General features: G+C 39.3%; 1 protein-coding gene across 11 annotated transcripts in view; it reads left to right on the top strand.

Annotated features, from left to right (window-relative positions):
• Positions 1-13,859, top strand: part of sipa1l3 (signal-induced proliferation-associated 1 like 3) — a 244,325-nt gene that overhangs the window by 124,926 nt on the left and 105,540 nt on the right. For all 11 annotated transcript variants that reach the window (XM_069908182.1, XM_069908176.1, XM_069908178.1 and 8 more), the window contains 2 exons: positions 10,549-10,679; positions 10,988-11,176. In XM_069908182.1, the coding sequence (XP_069764283.1) occupies positions 10,549-10,679; positions 10,988-11,176 (320 nt within the window). The remainder of the gene's footprint in view (positions 1-10,548; positions 10,680-10,987; positions 11,177-13,859) is intronic.

Raw genomic sequence — 13,859 nt, 5'->3', positions numbered from 1 at the left:
CGAAACACTGTCGTCCGGTCTGCGGTGCAAAACACGCAGACGCACAATCAAGCATAACACACATACAGACAAATAATACATATACAGGATTATATTCTTGTATACAAAAATAAATAAATATTGTTCACGACTGAGAGTCTCAGATGGTTAGTATCAGCGTTCTCACTGCCTATGGGAAGAAGCTGTTCCTCAGCCTGGTGGTGCTGGCTCTGATCCTCCTGGATCTCTTTCACGATGGGAGCAGCTGAAGGATGCTTTGGAAGGTATCCTCAACTATTTTGCTCACCTTGTTCAGACAATGGTCCTGGTAGATCACGTCGCTGGGGGAAGGGAGACTCCGGAGATCCTCTCTGCCGCTCTTTGTGGTCCTGTGGATTGGCCTCTGGCCCATCTCTCTGCAGGCAACCGTACCACATTGATGCGGTCAGGATAGAGCTCCTGTGGAAGGTTGACCTGATGATGGCCAGTGGCTGCTTCAGCCTTCTCAGTGGGAAGTGCCTGGAATGAGCAACCTTGGATGGCAGCAGAAGCAGATGCAATGGTGGCATTTGATAGGCTTATCCACTCACTCAGAAATGTGAGGGTGATGGATCATGTGCAAGCAGATTTGATTTAATTTGGCATGATCTTTGGCACAGATGTCATGGTCAGTTATTAGAGATGCTCTTGCCTTGTTCCCTCTGTCCAGCTGCCTCACTCACATGCAAGTTTGTTTAATTGGAACAATATATTACTGCACCAAGGAGAGTTTTTATTGAAGTGAAATTGTCAACTATTTCAAGAATACAACGGGTCTTATAATAAGACATAGGAGCAGAAATAGGCCATTCAGCCCATCAAGTCTGCCCCACCATTCAGTCGTGAACTGATCCATTTTCCCCACTTAGCCCCATTGCTTGGCCTTCTCCCAATAATCTTTGATGCTGGCTAATCAGAAACCTATCAATTTTCTCCTATAAATACACCCTATGTCCTGGCTTTCACAACCGCTCGTGGCAACAAATTCCACAGATTTACCACCCTCTGATTAAAGAAACTCTATTTAATCCTGAAGTTGTGCCCTCTTATCTCAGACCCTCCCACCATGGGAAACTAGCTTTCAACATCTCTCCTTGCCTTTCAAAATTCAACATGATTCAGAGATTCCCCCCCCCCCCATTCTAAATTCCAATGAGTGGCCGAGCCATCAAACGTTTCTCATATGATAACCCTTTAATTCTTGGATTATCCTTCAGAACCCTCTCCAACGTCAGCACATCCTTCTTTAAATGAGGAACCCAGTACTGTGACTTCTTAACCAGTGCTTTCTAAAGCTTCAGCGTATCCCATCTTTGCTCTTGTATTCTATTCCTCTTGAAATGAATGAAACTGATAATGTCCTATCTTAATTTTTTTAAAGAAAGACAATATTTTCTTTTCTATCTATGTCTAGTCTTCAATATGGATTAAGGAAAGGGACAGGCAATTCAGCTCCACTTGCCTGCGGCAACAATTTAATTAAAACTGAAAATGTTGGGAACACTCAGCCGGTCAGCCACCATCTGAAGAGAGTGCCCTTTTAGCAGAACTGGGTACGGTTAAATTTTTGCCCTGCCTCGAGATGGGAGTTGTTCCCCACTGTGGTATAGGAAAAGAAAATGGGCATAATCACTTATAAACCTCTCCCCATGTATGCTACGGATAAGTGGATTAGGGAGTACAATTTCATGTCTGGATTGTTTACGCGATGAAACTGCAAGAGGGAAGTGTTTGTGAGATTGAAGGAAGCATACATTAGATTGTGGAAGCAAAAAAAAACAGGAAGGGCTCGTGAGAATTGTAGGACAGCCAGGAAAGAACAAGAAAGGACTTGGGAGAACTTCAAAGGGGGCTTGGCAAGTAGGACAAAGGAAACCCAGAGGTGTTTCATGCATACACAAAGCACAGAAAGTTGGCGAGAATGAAGGTGGGGCCGCGTAAGGATAAAGGAGGCAGCATGTGTCTGGAGGCAGAGCTTGTTGGGGAGGTCCTAAATGAATACCTTGCTTCAGTATTCACCAGAGCAAAGGAGCTTGATCAAGGCGAAGTCAGAATACAAGCTTGCATTCTGGGTCTTGTTGAGATTAAGAAAGGGGAAGTGCCAGATCTTATTAAAAATTATTAGGATTAATGTCCCGGGGCCAGAAGAGAGCTACCCCATGTTACTATGGGAAGGGAGGCTGGGGCTTTGGCGCTGATCTTTGCGTCCTTGGTTACAGAGGGGAGCTGGAGGATTGGAGACTGGCAAATGTGGTCCCCTTGTTTAAAAATAAAACGTAATGGGGAGAATCCTGGGAATTATAGACCAGTGAGTGGTGGACAAACTATTGGAGAGGATTCTTAAAGACAGAATTTGGAAGCATTTAGAGAAGTACAGACTTAGCTTTGTGGGGGGAAGGTCATGCTTCGTGAGCCTAATTGAGTTTTTTGAGGAAGTAACAATAGAAGTTGATGAAGGTGGTCAGTGCAGTGTATATGGATATTAGTAAGGCATTTGACAAGATCCCCTGTGGGAAACTCGTTCAGTAAGACCTGGAACCTTGGCTGTATGGATACAGAATTGGTTTGGCTGGAGAAAGCAGAGAGTTGTGTTGGACAGGAAGTTACCCTTGATGTCTCCTAAACTTTCCTTCCTTCACTTTGAAAAGAAAAAGGCGCTGGCTGTTTGCCAAATCTATGCCCCTCATAATCTTGTAGACCTCTATTAAGTCACCTCTCCGTCGCCTTGAAAGACACTCTTTCCAATTTAGGCAACATTCTGACAAATCTCAGGACCCTCTCAAAGGTTTCCACATTTTTCCTGTAGCAAGGTGATCAGAACGGAATACAATATTCTAAATGTGGTCTCACCAGAGATTCGTAGAGCTGCAACATCACCTCAACTCCTGAACTCAATCCCTAACTAATGAACCCCAGCAGACCATAGGCTGGAGGTTAGTGACCGATGGAGTTCCACAGGGATCTATTCTGGGATCCTGACTCTTTATAATTTTTTTTTTATATAAATGACTTGAACGAAGAAGTGGAGGAGTAGTCATTAAGTTTGTGGATGATACAAAGGTTGGAGGTGTTGTGGATAGTGTTGAAGGTTGTAGGTTACAACAAGATGTAGACAGGATGGGGGGGAGTCACGTGATGGAGTAGTGGCCGGACGGTGAACTCCAGCCCTCTCCAGAAAAGTCAAAAAAACAAAGGAAAACACAAAGGCACAGAAATAAAAGTTAAAGAAAAGTGAGTATAAAGGTGGAAAGAAGATGGCGACAAAAAAAGAAAAATCGAAATCAACGATAAGAAGAGAGGAAGAGAAGACAACGGAGGAAGAAGGAGAAGGCCTTACCTGTTCGAAGAGGCCCGCGGTGGAGAGAGAAACCCGCTCCCTCAGGTCGGTAGAAAGTGGACTACAAAAATGGCTCGTTGAGCCGAGAAAAAGTGCGCAACCGCGCATGAAAAAAAACACACCGACGGGAGGGGTGACCAGCTGGGGAGTCGATCTCCACAGCCGGCAACGACAGCTGCAGAACACCTGCAGCAAGAAGAGAACACAGAAGACAATGAAAACAAGAAAGAAGAGAAGAAAAGGGCAACAAAGAAACAACAGATGGCCAACCCAGAGGAAGAAGAAGAGGAAGAGTACAGTGAAATAGAAGAAGAAGGGAAAGGCAAGATAAAGGATATACTTTCTCTTATTAAAGAATACATGGAGTCATTTAAAGAATGGCAAGCGCAGGAATTTAATGATTTAAGAAGAATAATAAACAACACAGAAGAGAAAATGAATAAAATAGATATGACCTTAACAGAAATGGGAAAAAGAATGGACAAGGTTCAAGAACGAGAAGCAGCAGTAGAAATGGAGGTAGAGAACTTAAAAAAGAAATTGGAGAAATCTAATAAAAAAACTAAAGAGACACAAGAACTACTAGCTCAAAAAATAGATACAATGGAAAACCATAACAGAAGAAATAACATAAAGATAGTGGGCCTTAAGGAAGATGAAGAAGGCAAAAATATGAGAGAGTTTATAAAAGATTGGATCCCCAGGGTCCTAGGATGTCCAGACTACAGCAAGAAATGGAAATAGAAAGAGCACATAGAGCATTGGCCTTTAAACCACAACCACAACAAAAACCAAGATCTATTTTAGTAAAATTCCTAAGATATACTACAAGAGAAAAGGTACTGGAGAAGACGATGGAAAAAGTAAGAGAGGGCAACAAGCCACTGGAGTACAAAGGGCAAAAAATCTTCATTTATCCAGATATAAGTTTTGAACTCCTAAAGAAGAGAAAGGAGTTCAATACAGCAAAGGCGATTTTATGGAAGAAAGGGTATAAATTTATACTAAGGCATCCAGCGGTATTGAAAATATTTATTCCAGGACAACAAAACAGACTATTCTCGGATCCAGAAGAAGCACGAAAATTTGCAGAACAATTACAAAATAGACTGAGGGAAGAAGACGTGTAATGAGAGTAAAAATTACCACGATTTATATGTATGTGGGTAAAGAGGTATAAGTGTGTATATGTATAATGTGCATACGTGAATGTATCCGTATTTAGAGGAAAATATAGATAGTATAGACAAGAATTAATAAGGGAAGGAAATGGAATAGAAGGAATAAGGAGGAAACTAAAAGAGTGACCTTTGTTACATATGAAAAGTGAAATCTTTTCTGGGGGGGGCTGGGTGGGGAGTCGATCTCCACAGCCGGCAACGACAGCTGCAGAACACCTGCAGCAAGAAGAGAACACAGAAGACAATGAAAACAAGAAAGAAGAGAAGAAAAGGGCAACAAAGAAACAACAGATGGCCAACCCAGAGGAAGAAGAAGAGGAAGAGTACAGTGAAATAGAAGAAGAAGGGAAAGACAAGATAAAGGATATACTTTCTCTTATTAAAGAATACATGGAGTCATTTAAAGAATGGCAAACACAGGAATTTAATGATTTAAGAAGAAGAATAAACAACACAGAAGAGAAAATGAATAAAATAGATATGTCCTTATCAGAAATGGGAAAAAGAATGGACAAGGTGCAAGAACGAGAAGACGCTTGCGAGTGAATTCGCAAACCCAAATGGAGAGGGGAGATGTGGTTGTCCGACAAGGGATAAAGGACAACTCAGGAGGGGAAGGGGAGATTGGGGCTAAAGAAGTTTTAAATAGGAGAATAAGGAAAATGTTTGATGTTTTAGGAATGTTGTCTTATGAAGGGTTTAAAATAAGGAAACAGAAATGGAAAAGGAGGAAAGGTAATGATGGAAAAACGGAAAGAGAAGATAAACAAAGTATAAAATGGCTACGTTGAACTATATGACTTTAAATATTAATGGAATACATAACCAAATTAAAAGGAAGAAACTGCTAAATTTACTGAAAAAAGAAAAAATTGATATAGCATTGGTGCAAGAAACACACTTAACTGAATTGGAGCACAAGAAATTAGAGAGATTGGGTAGGACATGTAACAGCAGCATCGTATAATTCAAAAGGAAGAGGAGTAGCTATATTAATTAGTAAAAATGTGCCATTTAAAATAGAAGAGGAAATAATAGATCCAGCAGGGAGATATGTAATGATAAAATGTCAGATATATTCGGAGTTTTCTACTCAATGTATATTCACTTAACGAAGAAGATCAAAAGTTTATGCAAGATATCTTTTTGAAGGTAGCAAATACGCAAGGGAACATATTAATAGGAGGAGATTTCAACCTGAATTTGGATTCAAATATGGATAAAACTGGGAAAAAAAATTAACAGAAAGAACAAAGTAACCAAATTTATAATTAAATCAATGGAAGAAATGCAACTTTTGGATATATGGAGGAAACAACACCCAAAAGAAAAGGAATATTCATATTACTCGGCTAGACATAAAACATACTCAAGAATAGACCTATTTTTGTTATCAGCTAGTATGCAAGATAGAATAAGAAAAACAGAATATAAAGCTAGAATACTATCGGACCATTCACCCTTAATATTGACAGTAAAGCTAGAGGACATCCCTCCAAGAATGTATAGATGGAGATTAAACCCTATGTTACTTAAAAGGCAAGATTTTAGAGAATTTATTGAAAAACAAATAAAAATGTATTTTGAAATAAATACGGAATCAGTGGAAGATAAGTTTATACTATGGGATGCAATGAAAGCATTCATTAGAGGGCAAATAATAAGTTATGTAACCAAGATGAAGAAGGACTATAATCAGGAAACAGAGCAGTTGGAAAGGGAAATAGTAAATATAGAAAAAAAAATTAGCAATGAAGGAAGATACAACTAAAAGAAGAGAATTGGCAGATAAAAAAATAAAATATGAAACACTACAAACATATAAGGTGGAGAAAAATATAATGAAGACAAAACAGAAATATTATGAACTGGGTGAAAAAACGCACAAAATCCTAGCATGGTAGCTTAAGACAGAACAAGCTAAGAAAATGGTATTGGCATCAAGGAAAAAAAGACAAACAAATTACATATAATCCAAAAGAAATTAAGGAAAACTTTAGAGAATTCTATGAACAATTATACCGAACTGAAAACGAAGAGAAAGAAGGGAAAATAGATGAATTTCTGACTAAAATTGAACTACCAAAACTACAAATAGAGGAACAAAATAAATTAACAGAACCATTTGGAATAGTAGAAATACAAGAGATAATAAAAAAATTACCAAATAATAAGACACCAGGAGAGGATGGATTCCCAATAGAATTCTACAAAACATTTAAAGACTTATTAATTCCGCCCCTCCTGGATGTTATCAACCAGATTGATGAAACACAAAGCTTACCAGATTCATGTAAAACAGCAATAATTACAGTAATACTAAAGCAAGGGAAAGATCCACTCTCACCAGCGTCATATAGACCAATATCTTTACTAAACACAGATTATAAGATAATAGCTAAACTATTAGCAAACAAATTAGCAGAGCATTTACCGAAAATGGTAAATTTAGACCAAACTGGATTTATCAAAAAAAGACGCACAACAGACAATATTTGTAAATTTATTAACTTAATTCATGCAGTAGAAGGAAATAAAGCACCTACAGTAGCAGTTGCTTTAGACGCAGAGAAGGCCTTTGACAGAGTAGAATGGAATTATTTGTTCAAAGTATTGCAAAAATTCAGTTTACCGGAGAAGTATATTAATTGGATTAAGGCATTATATAAGGGACCGTTTGCGAAAGTGACAGTAAATGGACATGTATCAAAGCAATTTAACTTAAGCAGGTCAACACGGCAGGGATGCCCACTATCACCTTTATTGTTTGCGTTAGCTATAGAACCACTAGCAGAATTGATAAGAATAGATAATAATATAAAAGGAATAAAAATAAAAGACAAGGAATATAAAATCAGTCTATTTGCAGATGATGTTATAGTGTACTTAACAGAACCAGAACTATCAATAAAAGAATTATATAAGAAATTGAAGGAATATGGAAAAGTGTCGGGTTACAAGATAAACGTAAATAAAAGTGAAGCAATGCCTATGAATAATGCGGATTTCTCAAAATTTAAGAAGGAATCTCCATTTCGATGGCAAATGCAGGCAATAAGATACCTAGGTGTACAAATAAACAAAAATCTCGGCCAACTATATAAACTCAATTATTATCCACTAATGAAAAAATTACAGGACGGTTTAGAGCATTGGAAAGATTTGCCACTAACACTAATAGGAAGGATAAACTGTATTAAAATGAACATTTTTCCAAGGATATTATACTTATTTCAGGCATTGCCAATACAACTGACAGAAAAATTCTTCAAGGACTTGAAGAAAATAATAAGGAAATTTTTATGGAGAGGGGGGAAACCGAAGATAGCACTAGATAAATTAACAGAATGGTTTAAACAAGGAGGCTTACAACTGCCAAACTTTAAAAATTATTATAGAGCTGCACAATTAAGATACCTTTCAGATTTTTATCAAACAAGGGAAAAACCAGACTGGACGAGATTAGAATTAGATAAAATAGGGGAAAAGATACCTGAACACATATTTATATAAATGGGATGAAAAATTGGTGCAACATAGAAGTTCTCCAGTATTACATCATCTCCTCAATATTTGGAAGAAGATTCATGTAGAAAGAAATAAAACAAATTATCAATTACCAAAACTAATATTTTAGGAAGCAGTTTGAGTTTGCCAGAGGCAAGTAACCTTGAATATGTGATTACAGATACAATGATAATCAAAAGATTTATAACAAATATGTATATTAAACTGCAAGAAAAGGAGAATGAGGAAACAAATGGTAAAACTAAACAAAAATGGGAACAAGATTTAAATATAAAGATAAAAAAGGAAACATGGGAGGAAATTATGTTCTGGAACGGTGAGAAATACAATAAATACGAGGCTACGTATGATACAATATAACTGGATACACAGACTATACATTACACCTCAAAAGTTAAATAAATGGGTCCCATCGAAAACATCTATCAATTACCAAAATTAATATCTGATAGATGTTTTCGATGTAAAAAAAAAAGAAATGGGAACAACAATTCATGCAATCTGGTCATGTGAGAAAGTAGAAAAATTTTGGGAAGATCTCAATCAGATATTAAATAAAATAACAGAAAACAATATACCAAAGAATCCAGAGATCTTCCTCCTAAGTAACATAAAAAACAAAGAATTTGGAATTGATTTGGAGGATGCACAAAAAAGATTTGTTAAGATAGCTCTAGCTGTAGCAAAAAAATGTATTATGTCAACCTGGAAATTGGAAGATAATTTGAAAATACAACAATGGTATATAGAAATGAATAAATGTATTCCATTAGAAAAAATAACATATAGTTTAAGAAATAATATTGAAATATTCGAACAAATATGGGAGCCTTACATTAAATACAATAGCGAAAACCTACCGGGGACAATCATTACCTAAGTTGATGGAAGGAGAAGGAAAGAAAAGAATGGACTCAGTAGAATTTCTGGTGTATTTTTGTTGAATGACAACATTGTCTGACTGGTTTAATGTATCCTAGATTGTATACCTTAAATGGATGGGGGGGGAGAAAATCTCACTGTATATGTGTGAAAAGGAAAAAGTGTGTATCATGGCTAATGTGATTTATGGTGTGAAAAATAAAAAATTTAAAAAAAAAAATGTAGACAGGATGCAAAGTTGGGTGGGGAAGTGGCAGATGGACTTGAATCCAGCTAAGTGTGAGGTGAAGCATTTTGGGAGGTCATAAGATGGAGAACATGGTTAATGGTAAGATACTTAACAGTGTGGAAGAACCGTGACCTTGTGGTTCCAAATCCACAGATCTCTCAAGGTTGCCACGCAGGTTGATTAGTTTAGAACACTACAGCACAGTACAGGCCCTTCGGCCCTTGATGTTGTGCCGACCCCTATATTCCTTTTTTTAAAAAAAGTACTAAACTCTCCCTGCTCTGTAACCCTCTATTTTTCTTCCATCCAATTTAGTTAAGAAGGCCTATGGTCTGCTGGGGCCATCCATTTTAGTTTAGTTAAGAGGGCTTATGGTCTGCTGGGGTTCATTAGTCAGGGATTGAGTTCAGGAGTTGAGGTGATGTTGCAGCTCTACGAATCTCTGGTGAGACCACATTTAGAATATTGAATTCCGTTCTGATCACCTTGCTACAGGAAAAATGTGGAAACCTTTGAGAGGGTCCTGAGAAGATTTGCCAGAATGTTGCCTAAATTGGAAAGAGTGTCTTTCAAGGCGACGGAGAGGTGACTTAATAGAGGCCTACAAGATTATGAGGGGCATAGATTTGGCAAACAGCCAGCGCCTTTTTCTTTTCAAAGTGAAGGAAGGAAAGTTTAGGAACGACATCAAGGGTAAGTGTTTTTACTCAGAGCATTGTGGGTGTCTGGACTGCAATGCCAGGGATGGTGGTGGAGGCTGGTACAATTGGGTCACTTCAGAGAGTTTTAGACTGGTACAGGGATGAAATAATCGTAGAGGGTTATGAGGTAGGAAGGGTTTAGGTTTTTTTGGTAGGTATTTAGAGGTCGACACATCATCGTGTGCGGAAGGTCATGCACTGTGCTGTCGTGTTCTAAGCAGTAAGCGTGACTTGTCAGAAGGATGGGGTGCCACTACTTTGAGAAGGCAGCCTAATGTTTTGAAGTCATTCCGAGACCTGAAATGGACCTGAAGTGGCAGTAAGACAGGTAGCCTTTTCACTAAACGTACATCTTTGCCAGCAGTTTGTCCACAGTTTTACATGATTAAAAAAAAAAGATAGTGAATTGTGAAACACATCAGGTTTAGATTTTTTTTCTCTTGATGTAAAGAAAATTATTGGCATGTGAGACGGACATCTGAGCTGAAATTTGAAGAAGGCTGCATCTATGGAGAAGGAAAGTGCATATTGAGGTCTGATGAAAGCTCATTGATCTGAAACATTGTCTCTTTTAACTCCACCAATGCTTTCTAACCTGCCTAGTAGGTTTCCAGCTCTGCAATAGTTCTTTCTTTTACGAGATTTAATTCTTGCGTCCCTGTGTTTTCACAGAGCACTGGAATTACTTTGGGGTGGATGAAAAGTTGGGACCAGTGGCCGTAAGCATCAAGCGGGAGAAACTGGATGATAGCAAAGAGCAAGGACCCCAGTACATCTACCGAATAATCTTCAGGACAAGTGAGGTGCGAGATGATAGTTTTCATGTAATTATACTGCTTTGTTTGATAATGTTTCATTGTGACTTCCGTGTTATGGTTTTTAAGCAGAGATTTTCTCTGTATAGCGACTCGTCAGAAGACCTTTGGAGAGCGCGTAAATAGGAGCTATGGCTCAGTCATGGCTGGAGCTTAGTTGCACCTCTTCCCTTTGAATTGCTGTTTTGGTTACCTGCAGAGAGTTGTCTATAGCAGTAATTTTGTTTATATATTAAAAAAAAGGTGAATGCTATAATTGAAAGAAGGCATGAACATGTGAAAATTACACCTTTTAGCTCATTACACTAAGAGGAGCGATCCTGGAGGATGCAGTTCCGTCAACGTCAAAACATGGCACCGTGCGAGGGCTCCCACTAAAAGAGGTGCTGGAAACTGTGATTCCGGAGCTGAGCATCCAATGTCTGCGGCTGGCGCTGAGCACATCTAAAGTGACAGAACAATTGCTGAAACTGGATGAGCAAGGGGTAAGTTGAAATCTTTGGAGTTTCATCATCACAAGATCTAGGAGCAGAAGTAGGCGTATCGGCCTATCGAGTCTGCTCCGCCATTCTATCATGGTCTGATCCATCCTCCTATTCAGCCCCACTCCCTGTTACCTTTGATGCCCTGGCCAATCAAATACCCGTAAATCTCTGCCTTAATACACCCAAGAACCTTGCATCCACAGCCACCTGTGGCAACAAGTTCCACACCCTTTGGCTAAAGATATTTTTCCTTATCTTTATTTTAAATTGATGCCTTTTTATTCCTGAAATTGGGTCCTCTTGTCCGAGACTCCCCTACCATGGGGAAACAATCTTATCACATCTATTCTGTCCAGGCCCTTTAGCATTTGAAATATCTCTTGAGGTCACCCCCCTCATCCTTCTGTACTCCATTGAGTACAATTGAAGAGCTGATAAACAATCCTCATATGCCAACCCTTTAATTTCTGGTTTCCTTCCAAAATGTACCTGGGGTTGAAGGTCAATTGGGCGGTGCTGGCTTGTGGGGCCTGTTACTGCTGTATGTGTGTTGGAGTTAGGGAGATGTGCGTCAAGAATAAAGGGAAGGGGGAGGAGTCACGTGATGGAGTAGTGGCCGGTAGGGGAATACCAGCCCTCTCCAGAAAAGAAGAAATAAAGTGAAGAAAATACAAAATATAACAAATAAAAGATAAAGTTGTAGAGGAAAGAAAGAAAATGGCACCCAAGAAGGTAAAAGTAAAAACAAGGGGGAAAAAGAGAAAAAAACGCTGGAAGAGAAAGGAGAAGGCCTTACCCGCATGAAGAAACAGAGCTGTCGTGGAGAAGAGAGCCCGTTCTCCAAAGTTGGTGACGACCCCGCAGGGTCACGATCCCCCGACCGCTGGACTGCATAAATGGCTCTCAGAGCCAAAAAAAGTGCACTTACTAAGGAGAAGGAGAACACTGAAGGGAAGGGGGCTCAGCCGAGGAGTGGGATGCCCGACACCAGGGCTCTCAGCTGGAAGAAGAGGAAAGTGACAGGAAAGGGAGTGAAAGAAAAGAAGGGTAGCAGCAAGAGGCCCAACAGATGAGTAGTCCAGAAGAAGAGGACCAACTGCAAGAAGAAGCCCAGGTGAGACAAGCAACTCATCAGGAAAGTCAGAAGAAGAAGACACGGACACAAGGAAGAGAAGAAGAAGACACGGACACAAGGAAGAGAAGAAGAAGACACGGACACAAGGAAGAGAAGAAGAAGACACGGACACAAGGAAGAGAAGAAGAAGACACGGACACAAGGAAGAGAAGAAGAAGACACGGACACAAGGAAGAGAAGAAGAAGACACGGACACAAGGAAGAGAAGAAGAAGACACGGACACAAGGAAGAGAAGAAGAAGACACGGACACAAGGAAGAGAAGAAGAAGACACGGACACAAGGAAGAGAAGAAGAAGACACGGACACAAGGAAGAGAAGAAGAAGACACGGACACAAGGAAGAGAAGAAGAAGACACGGACACAAGGAAGAGAAGAAGAAGACACGGACACAAGGAAGAGAAGAAGAAGACACGGACACAAGGAAGAGAAGAAGAAGACACGGACACAAGGAAGAGAAGAAGAAGACACGGACACAAGGAAGAGAAGAAGAAGACACGGACACAAGGAAGAGAAGAAGAAGACACGGACACAAGGAAGAGAAGAAGAAGACACGGACACAAGGAAGAGAAGAAGAAGACACGGACACAAGGAAGAGAAGAAGAAGACACGGACACAAGGAAGAGAAGAAGAAGACACGGACACAAGGAAGAGAAGAAGAAGACACGGACACAAGGAAGAGAAGAAGAAGACACGGACACAAGGAAGAGAAGAAGAAGACACGGACACAAGGAAGAGAAGAAGAAGACACGGACACAAGGAAGAGAAGAAGAAGACACGGACACAAGGAAGAGAAGAAGAAGACACGGACACAAGGAAGAGAAGAAGAAGACACGGACACAAGGAAGAGAAGAAGAAGACACGGACACAAGGAAGAGAAGAAGAAGACACGGACACAAGGAAGAGAAGAAGAAGACACGGACACAAGGAAGAGAAGAAGAAGACCAAGATCTGCACAGAGAAATAGAAGATAAAACAAATAGACAGAATATAGTTTTTTTTTTCAAGAACAAATGAGAGCATTAAAAGAATGGTTGTCATTAGAATTTAGTGAAATGAAAAGAAAAATGAAAAGAACAGAAGAAAAGGTGAGTAGAATAGAGCTGGTCATTACAGAAATAGGGAAAAGATTAGAAAATGTGGAAGAACGAGAAACGGCTGTAGAAATGAAAGTAAATGACAGGAAAATTGGAAGAAAGTGATAAAAGAAGTTAGTCACAAGAGTTGTGTAGAAAATTGATATGATGGAAAATTATAGTAGGCGAAACAACTTAAAAATAGTGGGCCTAAAGGAAGAGGAAGAAGGCACAGATATGAAGGAATTTATAAAAGAATGGATCCCAATGGTCTTGGGAATGACAGAAATACAGGAAGGAATGGAAACAGAAAGGGCACACAGAACACTATCTCCGAAACCACAGACACATCAAAAACCAAGATCCGTTTTAGTAAAATTTTTGAGATATACAAGAGAAAATATACTGGAGCGGGCAAGGAATAAAATTAGAGAAGACAAAAAGCCATTGGAATATAGGGGTCAAAAAATATT

The sequence above is a fragment of the Narcine bancroftii genome, chromosome 13, assembly GCF_036971445.1.
Source record: "Narcine bancroftii isolate sNarBan1 chromosome 13, sNarBan1.hap1, whole genome shotgun sequence".
Taxonomy (NCBI): Eukaryota; Metazoa; Chordata; class Chondrichthyes; order Torpediniformes; family Narcinidae; genus Narcine; species Narcine bancroftii.
The sequence above is the reverse complement of the archived record's forward strand: the minus strand, read 5'-3'. Positions and strand labels throughout refer to the sequence as shown.